This window comes from Canis aureus, chromosome 4 (assembly GCF_053574225.1).
Source record: "Canis aureus isolate CA01 chromosome 4, VMU_Caureus_v.1.0, whole genome shotgun sequence".
NCBI classification, from domain to species: domain Eukaryota; kingdom Metazoa; phylum Chordata; class Mammalia; order Carnivora; family Canidae; genus Canis; species Canis aureus.
The window spans coordinates 22939339-22966958 of NC_135614.1; the positions used below are offsets into that span (position 1 = coordinate 22939339).

At 37.8% G+C, this 27620-nt stretch overlaps 1 protein-coding gene across 1 annotated transcript in view; it reads right to left on the reverse strand.

Annotated features, from left to right (window-relative positions):
- Positions 1 to 2408: 2408 nt before the first annotated feature.
- The window catches only part of PPA1 (inorganic pyrophosphatase 1), a 36025-nt gene continuing 10813 nt past the window's right edge, over positions 2409 to 27620 (reverse strand). Inside the window, exons 3-11 of the mRNA XM_077894831.1 lie at positions 20851 to 20904; positions 19894 to 20013; positions 16800 to 16886; positions 15400 to 15526; positions 10987 to 11114; positions 10626 to 10711; positions 4517 to 4586; positions 3452 to 3494; positions 2409 to 2763 (exon numbers count right to left, since the gene is read on the reverse strand). Of these exons, the coding sequence (XP_077750957.1) occupies positions 2732 to 2763; positions 3452 to 3494; positions 4517 to 4586; positions 10626 to 10711; positions 10987 to 11114; positions 15400 to 15526; positions 16800 to 16886; positions 19894 to 20013; positions 20851 to 20904 (747 nt within the window). The 3' untranslated portion in view covers positions 2409 to 2731. The remainder of the gene's footprint in view (positions 2764 to 3451; positions 3495 to 4516; positions 4587 to 10625; positions 10712 to 10986; positions 11115 to 15399; positions 15527 to 16799; positions 16887 to 19893; positions 20014 to 20850; positions 20905 to 27620) is intronic.

Consider the following 27620-nt stretch of genomic DNA (forward strand, 5'->3'; position numbering starts at 1 on the left):
TATAGCAGGTAGACTAGTCCAGGAAGCCTCTTTATCCTTGTAGGCTAAATAAGACTCCTCCCCTACCCAGGGACACTTGCCCAGTAGGGTGGGTTGGGAGGATCAGTTGAGGGATCCAATGCCCTTCCTCCAGAGATACCCACCAGTGCCTTGAAGCAGCACCTGCAGGAACCAACAGAAGCCCCACAGCACCAGAAAAAACCAAGCACACCAGAGTTAACAGTCCGAAGCCACTGAAAATTAAACCACCATTGAAACCACAGTCCATAAAGTAGGCTGAGCCCCATGTGCTAGGCCTTGGTGGAGGATGACTGCTAAAATACAAAATTTACATAAAATTTACATAATAGACAACATGTCTAAGACACAACTAACCCATCATATCGTGAACGAAGAAAATCACAACTTGAGTGAAAAATGACAATGGACGCCAACACGGTAATGAATCTTGAAAAGGATTTTAAAGCAGCCATCTTAAAACTGCAATTAGACTGTCAATTAGAAACGCCCTTGAAGTAAGTTAAAAAATAGAAAATCTCAGCAAAGAAATAGAAGTTATAAAAAAGATCAGAATAGAAACCATAGAATTAAAAATACAGTAATATAACAGTTCCATAATAACAGAACACCTGCTGGCTAGGTTCACCATGAGCTTGGAGATGACAGGACAGGTTTCACAAACTCAAGGACAGAACACAACATAACTCATCCAGTCTGAAACAGAGAGAAAATAGTGGGAAAAACAAAACAAGAGCCTACAGACTCATGGACAGCAGCAAAAGATCCAACCCTTGTATCATTAGGGTCCCACAAAGAGAGGAAGAGTACAGTTGGGGCTGAAAGAGTATTTGAAGAAATAGTGCTAAAAAATTCCCACATCTGGTGAAAGACACAAATTTACAGACCTAAGCTGAGCAAACACCAAACAGCATAAAAAGCAAAATAGCAGTAATTATCTTACATGTGAACTAGTACAGCCTTTTTGGAAAACAATCTTGCAGCTTCTTATGAAACTAAGCACGCATCCATCATTTCACCTAGCAATCACAGTGACAGGTGATGCTGACACACCGATGTGTCTGGGAATGTTCACAGCAGCTTTACATGTAATAGCCAAAAATTAGAGTAAGCCTACTATGGAATACTACTTAGCAATAAAAAGGGATGAATAAAAAGCTATGAACTATTGATACATGCAACAATTTAGAAGAATCTCCAGGGAATTATGCTGAGTGAAAAAAGCCAGTCCCACATGGCCACCCACTGTGTGGTACCATTTATACAGTATTCTTGAAATGACAAAATTGTAGAAATAGAGGACAGATTAGTGGTTGCCAAGGGTTAAGGATGAGGGTGGGGAGAACCTGTAAGAGGAAGGTGTGGTTGTAAAAGGACAAGACGAAGGTATGCTGTCAGAACTGTTCAATGTCTTGGGGCACCTGGGTGGCTCAGTGGTTAATCAGCTCAGGTCATGATCTCAGGGTCCTGGGATAGAGCCCTGCTCTCTGCTCAGCAGGGAGTCTGTATCTTCTCTTTCTCTCTGCCTCTACCCCCACTCATGTTCTCTCACACACTCTCTCTCAAATAAATAAAATGTTAAACAAAACAAAACAAACCTGTTCAGTGTCTTGTAGGATGCCAGAACATACATGGGAGATTCAGTTGTACAGAACAATATGCCATACAAACGAGCATAGGTAAAAACTGGAAAATCTGAATAAGATCAGCAAACCGTATCAAAGCTAGTGTCCTAAGTGGTCATATTATACTATCGTTTTGCAAAATCATATCTTTGGAGGAAATGGGAAGGTATAGAGAGACTCTCTTTCTTACAATTGCATGTGGATCCACAATCATCTCAAAAAATTTCAATTAAAAAATTTACTTAATACAGGATATTACATGAGTAACATCTTATTTACAAATGAGGAAACCTAAGCTGGGTAGTGGGTTAACTGACCTAAGATTACATAGTTAAAAGCAGATGGGCTAGGATTGAAAATTCAGGTCTGTACATCTCCAAAAACCACGACCTTAATCACAAAGCTATTTGGAGTGGATATCTCAGAATACAACACAAATGACTTAAGAATCCAATTTGCTGATTCAAGAAGTAAAAAAGGTAACTATATCATTTCAAAAGGTGAGCAAAGTTTTGCTTTTCACTAATAGGACAGAAGTTTAAAAGCTTTTGCTTTATAATGAGATGCTAGGAATCAGTAGGAATATAGTATCAAGACTACTGTAAACATAAGGGATTTTATTCTCAGGTTCCTAAAAATAAAGTCCGTTTTAGTCTAATAATTTTGAAATTAAATTATAAGATCATGGATAGAAAACAAACACCAAATAGCATGCATGCCTGTTTGGTAATGTCAGGCTTCAGATTAAAGTAAAAATATTATAAATGAAGTTTCAGCAAAATAATTTTATTTTCTAACACATGGTAAACATATACATCCAATATGCACTCATCTTGCACATTTATTCACAAATGACTTCCAAATTACAACTGCTTTGATATTGAAGAGTGTACTAACAGTTATCTTAGTTGAGATATGAAGAATGCTTTTAGATATATAACATCCTGAATATATTGGTCACAGCAGAATTTTGCTTTAGTTAGATTAGTTCTATGAATTTAAAGTTTTGAAAAGCTACTACTTTTGCATCTAATACTCCACATGAATAGGATGCAGGAATATCAAGCTTGTATTCCACAGAATATTCCTTAGTTTTTCTGGTGATGGAACCACTTATCCACTGCATTCAGAGAAAAGAAAACCAAATTAGAATCTCTATTAAGATTCAAAAATTTTTAAATAATAATAAAAAAATCAAAATACAGTCAAACTATAACAAAGAATACCATACTTGCTTTAACGTATCCTACCATGGATTACCTTAAAACAAACTTACACCTAAGTTTCACTGCAGCAAAAACAGGTAATTTAATCACAGTGTTTTGGGCTTTCTCACTCTTGATACTAATCAATATATATGTGATTCTCACCAGAAGACTCTTACAGAGAATTCTTTTTTTTTTTTTTTTTTTTAATTTGAGAGTGAGCGAAGTGAGAGGGGTCCCGACAGAGTTGCCCCCTACAGAGAATTCTAAACCTCAAGGGAGAGAAAACTGCTTTCTGGGTGAAGCAGCTGGTGGCCTGATGGGAATCCAGAGCCCCACCTGCTCCAACATCCATAAGGCATCTACCTGAAACCCAGAGGGGAACAGTGGGTCATAGTTTGGGAATTGCTGTGATGGGGGGTGGCGTGAAAGGTGGTGTTATAACCATCTTTCTTCCCACATACTTATGGAACTCTAAAAATGTTTCTTCCCCCCCTCCTTCTCTTTCTCTGTGGATGTGGTGTGTAATATGTATCTGTAGATAGATATAATTTTCCCACACATATACTGTTTAGTGTAATTTTACTAGAATATAGATCTTACCATCTGTTGGTACTGTGCAGGCAGATTCGCATGGTGGCGGTAACTAAAATAAAATATTAAAATATATTAGTCTAATTCCAGAAAACAAGTAAGCTAAAAAAAAAAGTATACCAATAAAAAAATTAGAAAGAATCTGAACAGAAGATAACTTTCCCAATTTTTAGGTCCTAAAAATAATTTATAACATATAGGAACAAGGCAAGGTTCATTCGACTACCAAAAACCAATTCAGGCCTCTTAGCTTTCAATTGCACAAGGGAGAATAAATAGAGATGTTGCTTGAAATAACTGATTGATGCTTATATAATGATTTTATATATACATACATATACATAGAAAGTAGACAGAGTATTCTCTTTCAAAAGTTATATTAACTAATGGTTTTTGTCTTCCAATTTTTCTTATTCATCTCAACTTTGTCAGAATTCATATATAAAGATAAATCTAAATATACAGGCTTCAATGTTTTTTCCTTGTACCATACCCCATTTACAAGGCAGTACAAAGTCAGACTTCATTTTCTTTTGTTTTCCTTATTGGATATCATAAATGAGAATAAGATTACCTCGTTCAGTCTTTTGGTTAATCTAAATCAAATAATTAAAAATAATACAAGCTAAAATTCTTTCTTTCATGAATAGTCGACTACCTTACAAGAAAGCCTTTTCTAGGATTATGAGCCACTCCTGCATGGTGCCTGAAACTTGGCCACTTTCTTAGTCCTTGCTATAACCAAGTCCAGTAAGTTCCCATTAATTCCTTTGGGAAAAAGGGCTTATGATAGGTACACAGGTATTTGGGTTAGTTAGTACATTCTGGAATCATTTTGATTGTTATAATTGTACTATTTTCCCATTCAGAATTGACTGGGGCCCTTCCCAGCCTCTCCCTTCAGTCCACGGTCTACTTGGGTCCGCTCATGGTTTGTGGTTTCAAGACCTCACACAATAACATGCATGCAGGAGGAACTCCAATATTTGTTGAGAGAAGTACTTTCTCTCCCCATTAGCATCATATTTTTTTAGCCACCAGGTATGCTCTCGTTCAAGGAAAAATTTTACATACAGCATCCACAATAGCTTTGGCAGCATCAGGATCACACTTGAAGGGGCTCTCAGACACCGTAGTATTCATGCTATCAAACAAAACAGAAGTAGTCATGAGTCACAGTAACAAAGCTGGTCTCTTACTAGTTAAAAAACAGCAGGTTGAGATGGTAGACCAGATGAGATTCAAGTCAGGTTTTCCTGAATCTCAAGTTTACTCAAGGTATAGGACACAAAATCAGTATATACAAAAATCTGTTGCATTTTTCACACACAGTAATAAACAATCAGAAAGAGAAATTAAGAAAACAGTAACATTTACAGTTACAAAAAGAACAGAATATCTAGGAATAAATTTTTTAAAGTAATCTCTATGTCCAACATAGGGCGTGAACTCATAACCCCAAGATCTAGAGTTGCATGCTCTCCTGACTGAGCCAGCCAGGCATCCCAATTTAACCATGGAAAGAGCTGTACGCTGAAAACTATAAGACCTTAATAAAAAGAAATTGAGGAAAATACAAATAAATGGAAAGATAGTCCATGCTCATGGACTGGAAGAATTAATATGGTGAAAATATTTATACTACCCAAAGCAATTTACAGATTCAATGCAATCCCTACCAAAATTCAGTGGCATTTTTCACAGAAACAGGACAAACAATCCTAAGATTTATGTGGACCCACAAAAGACCCTGAATAGTCATAACAATTTTGAGAAATAAGAGCAAAGCTGGAGGCATCACACTTCCTGATTTCATGCCACAGCAATCAGAGCAGTATGGTATTAGCATAAAAACAGATAAATAGATCAAAGGAACAGTATAGAAAGCCCAGAAATAAAATCCATTTGTATAAGGTCAATTTATTTACAAAAAAGGAGCCAAGAATATACAATGAGAAAAGGGCAGCCTCTTCAACACATGGTGTTGGAAAAACTGGACAGCCACATGCAAAAGAATGAAACTGGACCGCCATCTTCTATCATACACAAATGCTAAGTCAAAATAGGTTAAAGACTTGAATGTAAGACCTGAAACCATAAAACTCCTAGAAGAAAACATAGGCAGTAAGCTCCTTGACATCAGTCTCGAGGATAAATTTTTGGATTTATCCAAAAAGCAAAGGTAAAAGCAAAAATCTGTAAGTTGGGAGCACTTCAAACTAAAAAGGCTTTGGCACAGCAAAGGGAACCATCAACAAAATTAAAATGCAACCTACTAAATGGGAGAAAATATTTGCAAAGCATATATCTGATGAGGGGTTAAGATCCAAAATATATAAAGAACCCAAACAACTCAATAGCAAACAAAATCTGATTAAAAAATGGGTAAGAGGATTGGATAGGAAATTTTCCAAAGAAGACATACAGGTGACCAATAAATACAAAAAAACATGCTCAACATCACTCATCATCAGGGAAATGCAAATCAAAACCACAATGAGGTATCACCTCACACCTGTTAGAATGGCTGTCACAAACAAGGTAAGAAATAACAAGTGTTAGTAGGATGTAGAAAAAATGAAGCCCTTTTGCACTCTTGGAGGAAATGCAAACTGGAGCAGCCACTATGGAAAACAGTATGAAGAGTTCTCAAAAAATTAAAAATAGAACTACCCTATGATCCAATAATTCCACTTCGAGTATTTGTCTGAAGAAAGCAAAAACACTAAATGGAAAACCTCATGTTCTGTAGCAGGATTTACAACAAGACACGGAAACGACCTAAAGGTCCTCCGATGAATGAACAGATAAAGAAAATGTAGTATATACACACACAATAAGAGAGAATGAGATCTTGCCATTTGTGACAACATAGATGGAACTTGAAGGCATTATGCTAAATGAAATAAGTCATACAAAAAAATAAATACCATATAATCTCACTTATATGTGGAATCTAAAAAAAACAAACAACAACAACAACAAAAAAAAAACACCGAAGTTCATGGATATAGAGAACATATTGGTGGTTACCTGAGGTGAGGTGAAGGGTGAGCAAAATGGGTGAAGGGGGTCAAAGTTGCCAATGATCAGTTATGACTAAGTCATGGGTATGTAACTATAGTGACTATAGTTAATAATACCATATCGCATATTTGAAAGTAGCTAGGACAGTGGATCTTGAAAGTTCTTATATCAAGAAAAAAAAATGTTGTAACTATGTTCGGTGATGGATGTTAACTGGACTTACCATGATCATTTTGTAATAAGTACAAATCGACTCATTACACTGTATACCTGAAACTAACAAAATGTTATGTCAATTACATCCCAATGAAAAATAATTTTTTTTAAAAGTTGAAGATGGTAGACCAGATGAAAGTCAAGTTTGATTTAGTTGAAAGCTTTCTCCACCTATATTATATATTCTATTTATTTTGCCAAGGCATAGTTATTCTTGTTGCCACTTTTATTCAAGCACCCAAAACAAGTTCAAATTTAGAAATGCCCTGTAATGACTGAATGCCCTGTAATTCTCACTGAAATAACTAGAAATGCAAAATAAAATGAGAAACATATCCTTCCTAATTAGACAAAAACAAAAAATATATCAGTTCCTATCAGTGCTAGTGAAAGATCTGAGATAAACTGTCCTAGTGGGAGCAACACCTGGTTCCCAGAGAAATATTTCTGGAAAATACTCTGATAAACTGTATCCATGTGCTTTGATAGAAAAGTTTCACCTCTTAGAATTCAGAGATTTAAACAATGATCTAGGGATGCCTGGGTGGCTCAGCGGTTGAGCGTGCCTGCCTGTGGCTCAAGGCGTGATCCTGGAGTCCCAGGATCAAGTCCCACATCGGGCTCCCTTCATGGAGCCTGCTTCTCTCTCTGCCTTCCTCTGTGTCTCTCATGAATAAATAAATAAAATCTTAAATTAAAAAAAAAAAAAAAAAAAGAAAGAAAGAAAGAAAGAAAGAAAGAAAAAGAAAATGCAGACAATCATAAAATGAAAGCCTTCCTTCCTCTCCTCTCCAGATGACTGTCTTCAAAGGCAATTTATAGTTCTTATTTCCCCCAGAAAAAAAAAATTTAGATATAAATACAGATGCTGGCATGTGGGTGGGTGGGTGTTTATCTTGCATAAATGGGATCCTATTAAATATACTACTAGGAACTTTGCTTTTCTCCCTTAACATATTTTGGATATCATTCCATATCAACATATATAGAGATTTTTGAATGTGCTAATTACTATTCTATTACATAGATGTACATAACCATTATATTACATAACATTTTGTTATTATAAATGACACCATCTTATACATGGATCTTGGTGAACTATGGGTATATTCCTAGCAGTGGTGGTATGAAGAAATACATGCAATTTTATTTTTTTACTTTACTTTGTTTTATATTTTAAAGATTTTATTTTTTATTTATTCATGATAGACACACAGAGTGAGAGAGAGAGGCAGAGACACAGGCAGAGGGAGAAGCAGGCTCCATGCAGGGAGCCCGACGTGGGACTCGTTCCTGGGACTCCAGGATCACGCCCTGGGCTGAAGGCAGGCGCTAAACCGCTGAGCCACCCAGGGATCCCATACATGAAATTTTAATTTCTGGGCTGGATCCTGTCAAATTGCCCTTTACAAAGATATACCCATCTATAGCTTAGCAGCTACATATGTATGTTCTTGGTATCCCTAGCTATCATCTTTTTTTTTTTTTTTAATTTTTGCAAGTCTAATGGGTGATACCATTATCTTGCTGAATTGCATTTTATTTTATTTTCCAAGATTTTATTTATTTATTTTATTTGACAGAGAGAGAGTGAGCAAGAAAGAGAACATGAGCAAGGGCAGAGGGAGAGGGAGAAGCACATCCTCACTGAGCAGGGAGCCCGATGCAGGGCTTAACCTCAGGACCCTAAGATCATGACCTGAGCTGAAGACAGACAATCAGCTGGGCCACCCAGATGCCCCTGAATTGCTTTTTAAATTATGAGTCAGACTGTATACCTTCTTCTATGTAAACTTCCTTCTCTTACCTTTTTTCTCTATCGAGCTGTTAGTCTTTCTTACCAACTTAAACAAGCTATTTAGCCCTTTGTTGTGTTTTGTTCAAATAAAAAAATACAACTGGGAAAAACTGTCTCTTGATACATAAAAATATCCGTATCTTGTATGGATTTTGAGTTTGTGCTCTGTTTTGAAAGGCCTTCTCTGCTATAAGCTAATAAAGAAATTCAATTATACTTTTTCGAGAATCTTTTCACATCAAAATTTATGTGTCTGGAATTGAATATTGATGTAAGTCAAGGGCTGCAAACTCAAGTACTAACAGACCGCACCCTGTTAACATAAAAGTGGGGAAAAGCTAAATGTAAGAAAAGGTGCTGAACTGCTTCTGAGGGGCACTCAGGGAGCCACCTGCCCAGTTACAGCACCTTTGAGACACAAAATGAAACAGCCAGGGGCACCTGGGTGGCTCAGTCAGTGAAGCAACTGCCTTCAGCTCAAGTCATAATCTCAGGGTTGGGCCAGGCCTTCATCAGGCTCCTGATTCTCCCTCTCCCTCTGACCCTCCTCCTCATTTGTGCTGTCTCTCTCTCAAATAAATAAATACAATATTAAAAAAAGAAAAAAAAAAAAAAGAAAAAAAGAAAAAGAAACAGGCAGCACATGGTGGCAGATGCCACTATGCATCTCTGATAAAAGGATATAGGAGGGCAGCCCCGGTGGCTCAGCGGTTTAGCGTGGCCTTCGGCCCAGGGCCTGATCCTGGAGACCCGGGATGGAGTCCCACATCAGGCTCCCTGCATGGAGCCTGTTTTTCCCTCTGCCTGTGTCTCTGCCTCTCTCTCTCTCTCTCTCTGTCTGTCTCTCATGAATAAATAAAATCTCAAGAAAAAAAAAAAAAGAGTATATGAGCAAGATCAAGATCTAGCCTGTCTTCTTAAACAGCCAGAGGTCCAAAACCCTCCACCTGTAATACTTTGTTATAAACTAAATTCCTCTACCTCTGTGGGTCTACCAAACTCTAAAGGACTGAGTGATCTGACTTTCTTCTTCAACATCAAACTTTCAGGAAAACAATATTACTAAACAGGACAAAGATAACTCCACCCCACCACCACTACCTCATTTTACCCCCCAGAATTTTCCTCGCTATTTTCACATGCAAATTTCTTCTAATGAAACGGAAATGTTATTTACAAACATAGCTTCCTTTTCATTCAACAGATTTTATATTCTTCAATAGTCTTAAAGTTTTCTTCTTCTGGGTCCTACCGATGTCTTGTTTATACCGTGGTTATGTTTTATTTCTTAAATACTATATTCTGTATGGGTCCTTTTCCTCCACTATAGTTTCTGTTACCATTTGTATAGAAAGCTATCAAAATACACATATATTCATTTTGTAGTTGGTCACACCTTGCTGAATTCTTTACTTTTCCTATTGTTTTCTGGGTACAAAATCATATACCTGTGACAGTTTGCTCCTCCTTTTCCAATATTCCTGCATCAAAACACATCATTTCCCTTATATACTTCACTGACTACTATTTCAAGAACATTAGTTAAGTGGTGATAATGGGCATTCTCTTGTCAATCTTTACATACCCAAGAGGAAGTATATGATCCTGACCATGGTTTGGGGGCCAGACAGGCTTGGATGTGAGTCCTAACTCTAAAACACTTATCAGGGAAGGACATTGGTTAAGTTTACTTTCCCTGCTACATACTTGGCAAATATTCAACTGCTCACCAAATATTAGCTATTATTATAAGCAGTAGTAAATTTTGTGTACGTGGTAGATACTGGTTTTAGCTGCAGCGCATCTTACATATTTATATCAGAAAAACTTTGCACTCAACATTGTTTTACTCACTACATTCGGAGCACCCCGATATGAGGAAGCCTTTCGATACCCTCATGAAGCTCTGATCTCACTCTCCCTTTATGGTTTTAGTTTGTACTTGTTCAGAGAGTATCTTACGAGTACTTTTCAGTTGCTTACATATCTACCTTCCCACTCACTTTAGCACTGAATGACAAAACCAGTTATCTCTGTTCTAAGGGAATGTAATGATACAGTGTGCTTATGTCATTAAAACCTTTGGAGCAAGCTGATGTGCTTGTTGTGTTAAACATGCAGAGAAGAGTTACTACTTACCAACTGATTCCCTTTCCATCGATTTTCTTCGTCACTAATGCTCTCCAATGGTCATGAGTGCTTTTAATAATATCCATTGCAAAATCCTGTAATTCGAAGAGATATGCCTTACAACGACAGATAAGTGTTCTTTCCTTGTTAGCAGTTTCCCAAAGCCTGATAACTCTGTCTTTTCTGAATTCACTTCCTCATGTCAAAAACAGAAGAGAACATTTAAATGAATAAATCAATATTAAGGCTGTCTCACTTATGTCTTTAAACACTTGTTTTATGATCATATAGTCTTTAAATGGTTCATAAAATAGCTACATTAGTCTCAATACAAACAGGCCTAAAGCTACACGTCAAAATGACGCATTACCTTATCTTTAAATTCTGCATTGAAAGCAAACTGATTCTCTGGTTTTCCATCAGGAACCTTGTACCTTCTAAACCAGTCCACAGTAGCTTCCAGGTAGCCAGGTTTCAGCCGCTTGACATCATTAATATCTAAGAAGAGAATAAGCAGGTTGCAAGATGCATATATAATTATTCATGTAATAAAAATCTCAAGTATGTACTTTGAGAGAGCTATGAGATAGATTATCAACAAAGTAAAAGATAGCATAGCATTAGAACTAACCACCGTGTTATAAAGAGAACACATACACATAAAAAGGAAATCATCTAGTGACTTTATTAAGGGATCAATACAATAGTAACTTCTATTAAAAGAGAGGGAGGAAAAATGACAGAGGGAGGAAAAATGACTGGGGACTCCATAAGGAAGGAACTGGTTTGGCAAGGGTAGGTAATTTCTATGAGAAGGGCAGCAGATACTAAAACAGACAGCCTGAGGGCTATATTCAGAGGCACACACCCCAATTACCAAAGATAAGAAAAAAGGGATTATACTGAAATCCCTTGACCAGTGACCTGTTAAATAAGGCTAGACTTCTCACTCTACAGGATAGGCATCTATATCACAATGCTGTGGTTCTGGCCAACAGAAAAATGTCCTGTTTAAAAAACTTTTCAGAGTGCCTGGGTGGCTCAGTCAGTTAAGCAACCAACTCTTGATTTTGGCTCAGATCATGGTCTCAGGGTTGTGGAATCTAGTCCCGTGTTCTGCGGTTCTGCAGTTAGCACGGAGTCTGCTTGAGATTCTCTCTCCTTCTGCCCCTCCTCCAACTCACTTACTGGTCTCACAACCTCTCTATCTCTCTCAAAGAGGATCAATGTATCCAACCTAGTTGCTTTAGTGGATAAGCAGTCCTATTCCATGGCTCTGTGTCTATCTCTCCCAAAGTTGTGGCTAGTCAAGAGTTCTCCCCATCTAGAAACTCCAGTAAACTCTTCAAATTATAATGGATGGCAGACAGATACTGTCTTGAGTTGACATTGTAGGAAAGCTGCATGCTACTTGCACCATGGGGCAGCCACCCAGAGAAAATTTTCAGGGTTCTAATAGCTTCTACTGCAGGGAAATGATGCCCTAGCAAAATGCCACTGACACACTGACAGGTGTGGGTGGCTTCACTAACTGTGGCTGGAGCATGCCACTTAGCACAAGTGCTCTTATGTAAGTAGCACATATGAAAATAGACATATTGATCATGAGAATCACTGTACAAAATTTTAATACAGAACTATCTGAAACTATCTTTATCCTTTTTCTGACTCTCTCTGACTCTTCTTCTGTCATCAAATCGCCTTCTGACTATAGGTGAGAAAAGCTCTCTGCTTTCAAGGACTCATGATTAGATGGGGCCCAGCTGGATAATCCATGATACTCTCCCCATCTCAAGGACCTAACCTTAATCACATCTGAAAGTCCATCTGCCATGTAAAGTAATCTATTCAGAGTTTCTGGGGATTAGGAGGTAGACATCTTTAGAAGGGGCACAGCCTTATTCTGCTACTATAAAATCCTAGAGGTTTTGACAAATGCATAGTATCATATATCCACCATTAGTGTCACCATTTGTGGCAAGCAGAAAACTGTCCACACTTAAAGATGTACATACTCTAATTCCCAGAACCTGTGAATTTGTTATGTTACATGGCAAGGGGGAATGAAGGTTGCAGGTGGAATTAAGGTTGTTAATCAGCTGAACTTAAAACTGGAGATAATCCTGGGTTATCTGGGTGAGCTTAATCATAAAGGTCTTCATGTGGAAGAGGAAGGCAGAAGAATCAGGGAAGAAGAGATAAAAACTTGACTTGCAATTGCTGGCTTTTAAGATGGAGAGAGGACATGAATCACAGAATGTGGGCAGCCTTTAGAAGCTGGAATGCAAGGGAAAATATTTTTCTTTAGAGCCTCCAGAAAGAATACAATCCTGTGATATCTTGATTTTAGTCCAGTAAGACCCATTTCAGACAGGCAAGAGAAGGTCAATTCAATAACTAAAATGGATTTAATTATTAACGAGAGGCAAGATTAATATAAAAATAGTCATGATAGGGCAGCCCTGGTGGCTCAGCGGTTTAATGCCGCCTTCGGCCCGGGGTGTGATCCTGGAGACCCGGGATCAAGTCCCATGACAGGCTCCCTGCATGGGGCCTGCTTCTCCCTCTGCCTCTCTCTCTCTGTGTCTGTCATGAATAAATGAATAAAAATCTTAAAACAAAAAAAATAGTCATGATAATAAGACACAGAGTTACAAACATTTCTTTTTCAAAAAGGACTCAATCAAATTATAGCACTAACCCATACATTTTTGGCCAAGTGATTCCCAATAATGGTTCCCAATGATTCCCAAGACAATTCAATGGGGGAAAGAATAAATGGTCTTTTCAAAAAATGGTGCTGGGACAAGTAGATATCCACGTCCAAAAGAACGATGCTGACCTAATCCATAACATATACACAAATTAACATAGAAAAGATCAGGGACCTAAATGTGAGAGCTAAATTTATAAAAGTCTTAGAAACATAAGTATCAATCTTTGTGACCCTGGACTAAGTAGTGGTTTCTTAGGTATGACACTACAAGCACAGGAAACGAAAAAAAAAAAAAAAAAGATAAATCAGACTACACAAAAATGGAAAACTTGAGTGCTTACACTAAGAAAATTCAAGGACAATCTACAAAATGGAAAAAAATACAGGTAAATTATGTATTTCCTAAAAGTCTAGTGTCCACAATACATAAAAAACTTTTATAATCCAACAATAAAACATACCACTAGAATGGCTATAATAATAATAAAAAAAGTAACAAATGAGCAAGGAAGTAGAGAAATTGGAACACTTATAGCAAGCTGGCAGGACTGGTAAAATGGTGCAGCTGCTTTGGGAAAGAGTTTGGCCATTCCTGAAAAGGTTAAACATGAGAGTTTCCATATGATTCAGCAACTCCACTCCTAGGTATCTGTATCTGAGAAGATTTAAAAACATTTGTCCACATAAAAACTTGTTCAGGCGTGTTCATAGCAGCAGCATTATTCCTAATAGCCAAAAACAAACCAAATGTCTACCAACATATGAATGGATAAACACAATGTGGCATATATCAATGCAATGTATAGAATTCAGCCAAAAAAAGGAAGGAGTGCTACAACATGGATGCACCTAGTAAGCATTATGCTAAGTAAAAGAAACCAGACACAAAAGGTCACAAGTATATGAAATTCCAAGTATACAAAACATGCAGGATGGGGAAATCCATGGAGACAGACATGCAGATTAGTGGTTGCCAAAGCCCAGGAAGAGCAGGGACTAGGGAGTAACAACTTAGAGGGAAAGTTTTCCTTTCAAGTGATGAAATGTCCTGAAACTAGACAGTGGTGAAGGCTGTACAACCTTGTGAATGTACTATATGCCACCAAACTGTACACTTTAAAATGGTTAAAACGGTGAATTTTGTGTTAAGTGAATTTTACCACCAAAAAAAAAAAGGGGGGGGTGGGGCAGAGGGAGGGGCGGCAGATGAAAGAAGTACTGATATATGTTAAAATGTAGATGAGCCTTGAAAACATGATGCTGGGCAGCCCGGGTGGCTCAGTGGTTTAGCGCTCCCTTCGGCCCGAGGTGTGGTCCTGGAGACCCGGGATCGAGTCCTCTGTCGGGCTACCTGCATGGAGCCTGCTTCTCCCTCTGCCTGTGTCTCTGCCTCTCTCTCTCTGGCTCTCATAAATAAATAAATAAAATCTTTTTTAAAAAAAGGAAGAAAGAAAGAAAAAGAAAACATGATGCTACGTGAAAGAAGCCAGCCAGGCACATTATCATACGATTCCACTTGTGTGAAATGTTCAGAACAGGCAAATCCATAAAGACAGGCAATAGATTAGTGGTTGCCAGGGACAGCAGGAAGTGGAAATATTGAGGGATTGCTAATGGATATAGGGCTTCCTCTTAGGGTGGGGAACTTGTTCTGGAATTAGGTATTAGTGATAGTTGTACAACCAAGTAAATATATGAGAAATCGTAGAATTATATACTTTAAAGTAGCAAATTTTACAGAATGCAGATCATGTCTCAATAAAAAAAAATTTTAAGTAAATAAATAGAGCAGCTGAATGCTAGTATGTGTGGAAGGAAAAAAGAAAACAGTAGACACAAACTACCAGATTTTTCCTTTCCTGGAACGAAGGAGAAAGTTTAGTTAACTACTAAGAAGTTCACTATGTAAAGTAACAACGCTTTGTTGAATATTTTGCTTCTCCATTCTTTAACAGTCTGAAGGCATGGGCTTATTCTTTATTGCTTACTGAAGCCAATTCTGTCATTATAGGTTAAGTTTGGTGGTGCATAAGATTTGGATAGACTTAGATCTTCAGATTTCCTTACCATTGTAATTGGCTGCATCAGGATCATCCACATTAATGGCAATGACTTTCCAGTCAGTTTCTCCTTCATCAATCATAGCCAGTATGCCCAGAACTTTCACCCTAATTATTTCACCTCTTGCACATACCTAAGAGTCAATACCCACAGTTAGGACCATACTACAGAATGAACCTTTGGAAGAAAAGTTTTACTTGGTAGTTAACAGGAAATACAGAAGATGCTGAATTTCTGCAAACTTACCTTAAGATTGTTCCTTTAAGCAATTTTTAAAAAGCTAAACAAGCAAATCCCTGTCAGTCCTATCAAAATTGAAAATAGGTACCTTATTACTTATAGGCCCTAAGAAAAGCAATAATATGGTTCAGGATAATTCCTACTTTTTGAACTGCCACTGTTTGTGCCAAAGAATAAATCCACCATAATGTCTCAAATTCACATTTAAATGTGTTTTCTTAAAATAAGTCAGTCAGAGAAAGACAAATACCATATGATCTCACTCATTTGTGGAATTCAAGAAAAAAAAAGATGAGCATATAGGAAGGGGGAAAGAAAAAAAGGAGAGAAGGAAACAAATCATAAGAGACTCTTAGAGACAGAGAACAAACAGGGTTGCTAGAGGGCGGTAGATGGGGTAGGGGAATAGATGGGTGATGGGGATTAAGGAGGCACCTGTGTTGAGCACTGGTTGTTGTATGTAAATGATAAACCACTGAATTCTACTGAAACCATTATTGCACTATATGTTAACCAGAAAATAAATAAATAAATAAATAAATAAATAAATAAATAAATAAATAAATAAGCAAGCTTTCTCAGCTTTTTATTTTATAGAAACAACTGAATTAGGCATATCATATATGACTTAACTTTATGAGTTAAAAAAATTAATGACAGCCTTCTTTTTGGTTAACTATTTCCCTGAGCCTGAGAAAAACCATAAAGAAATAGAATTATAGTCATAATCTTACAGCAGCCCTACTTGATAAAGAAATTCTGACCAATTGTCTCCAGCTCATGAGGTTATCTGGCATGAGTCAGGTCGCTGACTGCTCCCAGTCATTAGGTAAAGTTTGCCCCGTATTGAGATGAAATTTGCCTCCTAGTACTCTTCACCTACTGACTCACCATCTGCCTTCTGAAGCAATGAGGACACAACCATTTCTCCCACATGTATGTACAGTCATGTGTGCATATATACACACTTTTCCACACTAGTTTTAAATGCACAAATTGTAACATACAAATGCTTCAATGAACCAGAAGCTTTTAATTTATCAAAGAGACATCATTATTTTGCTGATACTCATATATTTTATTAACAATATTTTTTGAAGTATGAACTTTGTATACCACATTACTATCTTGTTGACTCTACAGAAAAATATTTCAGATTCCATTACCTTACTTCCAATTTCACACACATCGATGGGGTCATTGTCACCACAACAGCCAGTATGTTTGTCATTGTGTCCTGGGTCTTCCCAAGTCTAAAAAAAATAACAATAATAAGGCTGAGAGTATATCACTCTTCTACATGTTACTAACAAAGTGGATCATGTTTGACATTAAAAAGTAACACCCCATAAGTCTGCAAAAATATAAATCCAGTCAACTATACTCAAAAAAAAATTTTTTTAAGATTTATTTATTTATTTATTTATTTATTTATTTATTTAATTTATGATAGACAGAGAGAGAGAGAGAGAGAGAGAGAGAGGCAGAGACACAGTCAGAGGGAGAAGCAGGCTCCACGCTGGGAGCCTGACACGGAACTCGATCACAGGACTCCAGGATTGCGCCCTGGGCCAAAGGCAGGCGCTAAACCGCTGAGCCACCCAGGGATCCCCCCTCAAAATTTTTTTAAATATGAATCTTTAGCTATTTTCTTCTAATTTTTAAGTTTGCAGGTTCCTCACAGGGAGCCCACCCAATGCAGGACTCGATCCCCAGACCCCAGGATCATGCTCTGAGCCAAAGGCAGATGCTCAACCGCTGAGCCACCCAGGCATCCCTAGTTTCTTCTCATTTTTAAGAAATTATTTCTTTTTTTTTTTAAGATTTTATTTATTCATGAGAGACACACATAGAGAGAGAGGCAGAGACACTGGCAGAGGGAGAAGCAGGCTCCATGCAGGGAGCCTGATGTGGGACTCGATCCCAGGTCTCCAGGATCACACCCTGGGCCGAAGGCGGCACTAAACCACTGAGCCACCCGGGCTGCCCAAATTTTTATTTCACATCTAAGAATCTTCACTATATACAATAATTTTAATTAAATGTTGGGGCTCTATTATGCTACATATGCTATATATGTTCAAAAATATGCTAAACTAAATTTAAACCTTAAAAGAAAGAATAATCTTTTCTTAAGTTTATTTATTTGTTTTATTTTTAGTAATCTCTACACTCAACATGGGGCTTGACTCCCCACCTGAGATCAAGAGTCACAGGCTCTACTGACTAAGCCAGCCAGGGTCCCAATAATGAACCTATTTAAAACAAGCAAAAACAACCACCTAATAATAGCTCAGACAACATGCAACACAAATACAGACCCAAATATTTACCTAAAAAACACATTGAAAGTGGGATCCCTGGGTGGCGCAGTGGTTTAGCACCTGCCTTTGGCCCAGGGCGCGATCCTGGAGACCCGGGATCGAATCCCACGTCAGGCTCCCGGTGCATGGAGCCTGCTTCTCCCTCTGCCTGTGTCTCTGCCTCTCTCTCTCTCTCTGTGACTATCATAAATAAATAAAAATTAAAAAAAAAAAAAAAAAAAACACATTGAAAGTAAAATGCGTTTGATGAACTCTTCATGTTCACTATCTTCTACTAACTAGATTTTCTTTAGAATAAATTTCCAAAACAGACGTACGTAGACAGTAGTACTAAAATGGAAATGCGGGGATCCCTGGGTGGCTCAGCAGTTTGACGCCTGCCTTTGGCCCGGGCATGATCCTAGAGCCCCGAATCAAGTCCCGTGTCGGGCTCCCGGCATGGAGCCTGCTTTTCCCTCCTCCTGTGTCTCTGCCTCTTTCTCTCTCTGTGTCTATCATAAATAAAAATAAATAAATAAATCTTTAAAAAATAAAATAAAATAAACAAAATATAAAATAAAATAATAAAATAAAATAATAAAATAAAATAAAGTAAAATAAAATACATAAAATATAAAATAAAATAAAATAAAATAAATAAATAAAATAAAATAAAATAAAATAAAATAAAATAAAATAAAATAAAATAAAATAAAGGAAATGAGATGCTCTGGTGGTAAAAGTGTCATCATTGACCAGGAGCCAAGACTGAAAAGTTAATCAGGATTTTTCTGGAGCTTTCAATTGCTGGCTTTATTTCCTGAGTCCTCATAAAGCATCTCACAAACGAATGGATAGTCTGCGCACTACCAGAATTTTAAAATGTAGCCATTGTTCTAGTTCTTTTCTCCCCAATCTAGAACTTATATCTTGGATTTGTTTGCCTACTCAACTGGAGTAAAGGCAAAAACATCAAAGTGAAGAGGCATAAAGGGCAACTGGGGGATCCCTGGGTGGTTCAGTGGTTTAGCACTGCCTTCAGCCCAGGGCGTGATCCTGGAGACCCAGGATCAAGTCCCACGTCGGGCTCCCTGCATGGAGCCTGCTTCTCCCTCTGCCTGTGTCTCTGCTTCTCTCTGTCTCTCATGAATAAATAAAATCTTTAAAAAAATAAAATAAAGGAAAACAGAATCCCATTTACTACTCTACCACAAAAGAGTGGCATTAAGAAGAAGAAATCAGGACTCTTAACATAAAAGCATACATGCGCTAGGTTCCTCACAACAGCCTGTGAGCTAGGTGCTAGTAATATCTTGGGGAGATAGGTCTTGGGAAGGAAGAAAGGCAAGTTAGTCGAGTGAGCTAGCAAATAACAGACTTGAGATGTGGTACCAATACAGAGCTTTCAACCACCAGGCTATACAGGCTCTCCTAACAGGTTTGCCACTCATTATGTAAAGAAACAGTGTGTATGGTTTATGACCAGTCCATATAGAAAAATAAATATTTCAGAAAAGAATAAACTTTCAAATGTGAATTTAAACACTGTAAACAGGGACACCTCAGTGGCATTGCGGTTGGGCATCTGCCTTTGGCTCAGGGCGTGATCCCAGGATCCAGGATCGGATTCCACATCAGGCTCCTTGCATGGAGCCTTCTTCTCCCTCTGCCTCGGTCTCTGCCTCCCTCTCTCTCTCTCTCTCTCTCTCTCTGTGTGTCTCTCATGAATAAATAAATAAATAAAATCTTTTAAAAAAATCAACACTATAAACATTTATCTTTCAGTTTATTTTGAAAATAACTTGTTCAAGAAAGTACTGAAATAATTACTCTTCTGTTGCTAAAATCTACCGTAGCGAACACTTTCCACATGTGTTTAAATCTTTTTCATTAACAGCAGCGGGTTAACCGTTTGTAAGCTAAAAAGTACATTTCGAGCAATCACACAGGGACATACCTGAGGGATGGCACCATAGTTCCAGATATATCCTTTATAAGGGAACAAATTTGCAACATAACGGAGTTTTCCTTTCTTCACATCTTGTTTAATTGGGTTTAGAGGGTCTTTTGTAGCTATCTGAAATAAAAAATTTCAAATCAGAATATTTGGATATAAAATACTATTCAAATAAGGATTTGAGGAAATGAATTGTGGAATACATAGCCCCTAATTCCACTTTAATGACATGCTTTACCTCTAACATTTTCATGATTTGATATGTTTTTCCGTAATCAGCCTTTAAGTGGAAAACTTATTTGAGGTATACAGAAAGGAAAACAAACAAAAAACATTTACTTACTCCAGAAAGCAAAAACTAAAATTATCTGTAATAAATCCTAACATTGGAGAAATGTTTTAAGGTTTCTTTTAAACAGGCAAAATAAATATTATCCAACTTAAAATTTTCTTTAAAACATTTTAAATTATTCAAATATTTGAGTATATAACATATGCAAAGTGGGGTTACTGTCAAAAAGCTTAATTAACTGATATAAAATGTGTAACAACCACAACAAAAAGCCAAACCTATTAGGTATCATCAGAAAGAAATTAACAAAATGCAACAGAAATTCTAATAAAATCACAGGTGGCTAGGGTAACTAAAGAGAGCCCACTGACTCTGTGGAGGCATCAATGATGGACTTAAGAGGACAAAAGAGGAGAAAAAGGTAATTCTAGGCTTTCAGAATGCCAGAAGCAAGGGTGTGGAGATGGAAAGTCCATAGCATATTTGTAAACAGTAACTGGTTGGGTTGGAGTCTCAGTGGGAGATTGGCAGGCAACAGGGGATCCAACTGGAAAGCAGACTGCACTAACAAGAAGGGCTTCAGCTGTTAAACCCTTAAACAAATCAGTGTGGCTAGGTCAAAGTTAGTACCCTAAGTCTAATTATGAATATAAGGGGAAACATACCTCCATTTTTGCATTAGACCAGCGTGGTACTTCAACTACCATGTGGAAAACGTCCTGAAAAAAAAAAAAAAAAAAAAAAAAAACAGAATTCAGATGGTCCCAGGAGCTAATCTATTATCTTACTTCAATGAGCATGCTCTAGTTCTTCCAGAATTAAATTGTTCATTGTTTTGGACTTTGGAAGTCAATGGGCTTTCAGTAAAATTCATCAAAAAAAAAATCAGATAACTGATGAAGAATGAAGAGATAAAGCAAATATGCAAAATAACTGTAGAATCAGGCAGCCCCGGTGGCACAGCGGTTTGGCGCCGCCTACAGCCTGGGGTGTGATCCTGGGGTCACAGCATGGAGCTTGCTTCTCCCTCTGCCTGTGTCTCTGCCTCTTTATCTCTGTGTCTATGAATAAATAAATAAAATCTTAAAAAAAAAAACAAAACTGTAGAATCAAGGTGGTGGCTGTATGCCTGTCCATGGTGTATATTCTTTCAACTTTTTTGTATGTTTAAGTAAAGATAATAAATTTTTCATAATAAAATGTTGGGGGGTGGGTAAGAATGTTCCTATAAAGAAACAGTTTTTAAACATAACAGAATTTCTATCTCTGAGGAAGCCCATCTTCAAAGTGATCATCTCCAAAGGCTACTTACTTCCTCCAATGACAGTGCAATTGCTGAGGATGTTTTCGGAACTCTGATTTCAGAGGCAGTTTGTAAGACAAACCCAAGTCCATTTAGTTACTTTGTCATACTTTAGTTTTAGCCTCATACAAAATCAATCAACTCGATTACCCACATCATTCTCCCAACTTGGCTGTTTTTAAAAAATCAAGTACTCCTTGAAAAGACAAGAAGTTTGACACTGAAGAGCACATAAGTTCCAAAAATATTTTGATTCATGGCAGTGCTACTGTAATTAGTTTACAGCCTTAAACTGAGCTTTAAATGGTCAAATTTATTTTTACCAAGAGATCAAACTTTTTTTAAAAAAGATATTATTTATTTATTCATGAGAGACACAGAGAGAGAGGCAGAGACACAGGCAGAGGGAGAAGCAGGCTCCATGCAGAGAGCCTGATGCAGGACTCGATCCTGGATCCTGGGATCATGCTCTGACCCCAAGGCAGATGCTCGACCACTGAGCCACCCAGGCATCCCGGGATCAAACTTTAAATGCAGTTTTCCAATTTACAGCTTCTGCAAAAGGCATATATGAAGACAAATCTGCAATTATTCTTCTATAAAATGTATATTTTTTAAAGGGAGATTTCAACTGAAAATCACTTAGTTACACACTTCTTAGGATTACTTCTCTGCTACTTTGCATCACAAATAGGGACTGGTAAAAAGAGAGATAAGTGCTCTATCCCTGTAAGGTAAATACTATGTGGTTTAGAAAAAGTAACACATTGTTCATGGGTAGACCCAATCTTTGATTAAATTTCATTCTACCTACTATACGTTTTCAAGAACTGCATCTATCTTGTACACTACTCAGGTAGGTATTACAATGGAAGATCTTGGGACACTTGGGTGGCTCCGTGGTTGAGTGTCTGCCTTCAGCTCAGGGTGTGATCCCGAAGTCCTGGGATCGAGTCCCACATCAGACTCACTGCGAGGAGACTGCTTTTCCCTCTGCCTGTGTCTCTGCCTCCCTCTGTGTCTTTTATGAATTAATAAATAAAATCTAAAAAACATATATATATATTTTTACGAACTAATCATACGAGTCATACGAACAAGCAGCAATATCTTAAGGGTCCACAAGATGGCGCTGCTACCACGTGAAAGAGTGAGAAGCAAAAACCAAGGAGACTGGTTTTTGTTTTTTTAAGATTTTATTTATTTATTCATGAGAGACACACATAGAGAGAGAGGCAGAGACAGAAGCAGAGGGAGAAGCAGGCTCCATGCAGGGAGCCTGACGTGGGACTCAATCCCGAGTCTCCAGGATCAGGCCCTGGCCCAAGGCAGGCGGTAAGCCACCCAAGGATTCCCAGAGATTGGTTTTTTTAAAGAAAGCATTACCAAATAAATAAATTACCTCAAGGGAAAAAGTAGCAAATAGAGGTAAAATATATGATTTCAAAATTTAGTAACTATATTTGTAGAACATTTTAATTGGATTACATGATAAATACGATGATAAATACAGAGCCTCAAAATACATGATAAATACATGATAAATATAGATCCTCAAAAACCACATTATATAATGATACAAAAACCCACATAACTATATATAATGGGAAGCAAGCAAGCAAAGAAAGAAAAGAATGACCAACATTACAGGAAAGAAAACATCTTTCTGAAAATGGTAAGATAACTACTGCAAACACAAGAACTCCAAAACCGTGAAGGTTTGTTGCTTTTTAGAAATTAGGTAAGCCAAAAAATAGCAAGGAGTATCCTTAAAAAGTCTCAGAGCTGATTCATTCATTTTCTTTCAACAAATAATGAATCACTGATTGCCACTGTTCTGTTATTTTCCCAGGCCCTGAAGACTAGTGGTGAACAGAATAAAAGCTCCTTTTACTCCCTAAAAGTTGGATCTCCAAATTGGGTTGTTTCTGTGTGGAGTCCTCAGGCTACAGCCGGGGAGTCCACAAACCTGAGTGAGAGACCTTGTCTGTAAAATGAAATGTTTAACACATTTTCAAGTGTTTGGAGATGCTGTAGTGATTATTGTATCTTTTTTTTTTTTAAGATTTTATTTATTTATTCACGACAGACACAGAGAAAGAGAGAGGCAGAGACAGGCAGAGGGAGAAGCAGGCTCCATGCACCGGGAGCCTGACAGGGTACTCGATCCTGGGTCTCCAGGATCACACCCTGGGCTGAAGGTAGTGCTAAACCGCTGGGCCACCCAGGCTGCCCATTTATTATATCTTTTTTTTAAAGCAATGAGCTTGGGATGCCTGAGTGGCTGAGGCTGAGCATCTACCTTTCGCTCAGGGCGTGATCCCGGAATCCAGGATCAAATCCCACATTGGGCTCCCTGCATGGAGCCTGCTTCTCCCTCTGCCTATGTCTCTTCCTCTCTCTCTGTGTCTCTTGTGAATGAATAAAATCTTTAAAAAAATTATAAAAAAAAAAAATAAAGCAATGAGCTTATAGCTTTTAGTCATTATTCTCTCCAATTATTATCACAATATAGGTGTTACTTAAGTATTTTGATATACAACAGAGGAGCTTCATTCTTTAGCAGGAACTACTAGTACAGAATAGTTTATTCCTCCTAGAAAACCATGGCAGCAATTCAGAGAGTTGTTCAGGTGACCAGTAATCCTTAGGATTTTCAGGGTAATATAAGTAATCCCAACCAATTACTCCATTGCCAGAAGCGCTTTTACTGTTAAATTATGCATTCTAATTGGAACTCCTATGCACTGTTCGTAGGAATGTAAGATGGAATAGCCACTGTGGAAAATGGCAATCCTCCCAAAAACTAAAAACAGAATTACCCTATGACCCAGCAATTCCACTTCTGGGTATTTACCCAAAAGAACTGAAAGCAGGGTCTTGAAGAGGCATTTGTACACCCATGTTCATAGCAGCATGATTCACAATATCTAAGCCCAAAAGAGGAAGAAAATTCTAACATGCTATAATGTGGCTGAACCCTGAAGATGTGATAAGTGAAAGAAGCCGGTCACAAAGGACAAAAATATTGTATGTTTCCACTTACCTGAGGTATCTAAAGAAGCCAAATTCAGACACACAGAGTAGAGGGTAGCTGCCAGAGGATTGGCAGGAGGGATGGGGAGTTAGTGTTTAATGGGGGTGGAGTTTCAGTTTGGCAAGCCCAAGAGAGTTCTGGAGATGAAGGGTGGTTATGTTTGCACAACACTGTGAATGTACTCAATATCACTAAACCTTTTTTTTTTTTTTTTTAAATTTATGATAGTCACAGAGAGAGAGAGAGAGAGAGAGACAGGCAGAGGGAGAAGCAGGCTCCATGCACCGGGAGCCCAATGTGGGATTCCATCCTGGGTCTCCAGGATCGCACCCTGGGCCAAAGGCAGGGGCTAAACCGCTGCGCCACCCAGGAATCCCTCAGTATCACTAAACTTAACAATGCTTACGACTGTCAAGCTTATGTGGATTTTACAATTAACAATTAGGAAAAATTACGCATTCTCACGTTTCCAATGTTTATGCATTTAAAATACTGAGGACAAGGGGCGCCTGGGTGGCTCAGTAGGTTAAGTATCTGCCTTCGGCTCAGGTCATGATCCCAGGGTCCTGGGAGCAAGTCCCACATCAGGCTTCCTGCTCTGTAGGAGCCTGCTTCTCCCTTTCCTGCTCTCCCTGCTTGTGCTCTGTGAAATAATAAAATCTTTAAAAAAAAAATAAATAAATAAAATAGTGAGACAAGTTTTTAGGATATTTCGTACCCAGTTATGAATTCATGCCTTCTTTCACTAATCCCAACTGGTTTCAACTATGACTTAGCTCAATCCTAGACTTATTATCTTATTATCCCCATTTTTAGGGCTTCTCAGAACTCTGTTCTCCACCTCTACTCTGCTTTGATTCTCATCCCTGCTCTGGCATCTAGCTCCTTATTTATAGTTTCAGAGGAAGGAAGGAAGAGGTTAGCATCCCTTGTAGGAGGATTCTGACAAGCCTGTGGGAGGCAGAGGAAAGGCAAACCATAGCTTTAGTTCTGACTTCCCAAAGTTAGGCATATCAGTCTTACTTCTCAGATTTGTAATCATTTCATCAATAAGAATGTCAATGTCGAAGGTGTCCAGATTCCAAGATTAGAAATTTAAGGATAAAATTAATTACATCATTCTATTAAATTAAAAAGACTTTAAATACTTTTTAAATACTTTTGTGGGATCCCTGGGTGGCGCAGGGGTTTGGCGCCTGCCTTTGGCCCAGGGCACGATCCTGGAGACCCGGGATCGAATCCCACGTCGGGCTCCCAGTGCATGGAGCCTGCTTCTCCCTCTGCCTGTGTCTCTGCCTCTCTCTCTTTCTCTCTCTGTGACTATCATAAATAAATAAATATTTAAAAAAAAAAATACTTTTGTATTTTAGGGACAGAAGAAATGTAACCTATATTTTGCTTAGTCTTTTCATTTCATATTATTTTGTATTTTAAATACTTTTAGGGATCCCTGGGTGGCGCAGCGGTTTGGCGCCTGCCTTTGGCCCAGGGCGCGATCCTGGAGACCCAGGATCGAATCCCACGTCGGGCTCCTGGTGCATGAGGCCTGCTTCTCCCTCTGCCTGTGTCTCTGCCTCTCTCTCTCACTGTGTGCCTATCATAAATAAATAAAATTTAAAAAAATAAATAAATAAATAAATAAATACTTTTAAATACTTTTGTATTTTAGGGACAGAAGAAATGTAACCTATATTTTGCTTAGTCTTTTCATTTCACTGATTAAATAGGGATATTATAGTGGTATGGTGATCATAGGTTTCGTCTCCAAACTGGTTAGTTTTCTTGTGGGTCAAATTAGTAGTCTAACGAGTTGTTGGCTAGTGAGCAGGCTATAGCTATTTGGTAGGCTATTATTACTAATGTAGTTAAGTATGTGTATACAGGGACCATGCTCTTAATATAATTATATCCCATCTCTGAATCTTAGTAGTAAAGTTAAATGGGTCTTTACTGGGGAACCTGTGACCACCTCATGATTTACAATCTGTTTCCAACACTGCATCTGAAGCCTAGTGAACATGACATGCTATAATGCAAAATTATGTCAGTGGCTTAAATTAGCATTTTCAAGTTAATCTATCGCATTTCTCTGGATAACTTCAGGAATCAAGGAACAAAGACTTAGGAAAAAATAATCAGTCTCTGATTCTATCCTCCTTACTTTTACTTTTCTGTTTTGCAGTAAAATTTACAGAAAAACAGTGGTAGTTAGGATTTTCTTCCAAATATATCTAGAGATTAGACGTGAAGCAAGAGGCTAATAAAAAACAAGGGCAGCTTACCTTTTTTTTTTTTTTTTTTTTTAAAAACCTATAGAATAGTTTTGGAGTATAAAATCCCTATCAGAAGAGTTCACATAAGGAAATGTTCCACCCCCATAGAGGAACTTTTGAAAAGGTATACCAGATTTCATCATTTCTAAGGTATTATACCTTACTAAGTACTCACCAAGTGACAAGGGCTCTTAACTCTTGATTTTAGGTTTTGGCTTCAAAGTTGGTTTTTTGATTACAGGATATACTCTAAACTATTATATGTAAATTGATTCCTCCTTGTGCACTGTCCGTGGGAATGTAAATCAGGTGCAGCCATTATGGAAAACAGTATGCTGGTTTCTCAAAACTCTAAAACTCGAACTACCATATAATCTAGCAATCCAATTTCTGGGTATATACCCCAAAGAAATTAAATCATAATCTTGAAGAGCACTCCCATGTGTGGGAATCTTATTTAGTTTTAAAAAAGGAAATCCTGCCTCTTATGACTACATGGATAAACGTGGAAGACATATGCTAAGTGAAATATATCAGTCAGATAGAGACAAATACTATCTGATCTCCCTTGTAAGTGGAATCCAAAAAAAGTCAAACTCATAAAAACAGAGTAGAAAGGTGACTGCCAAGGGCTAGAGAAAAAGTGGAAATGCTGGTACAACTTTCCATTATAAGACAATTAAGTTCAGGAGATCTAATGTACACCATGGCTTAATGAAATTTGCTAAAAGAGCAGATATTAAGTATTCTTGTCGCACACACACACACACACACACACACACACACACAAAAAGTAAATATGTCAGATGGTGAAGAGGTCTA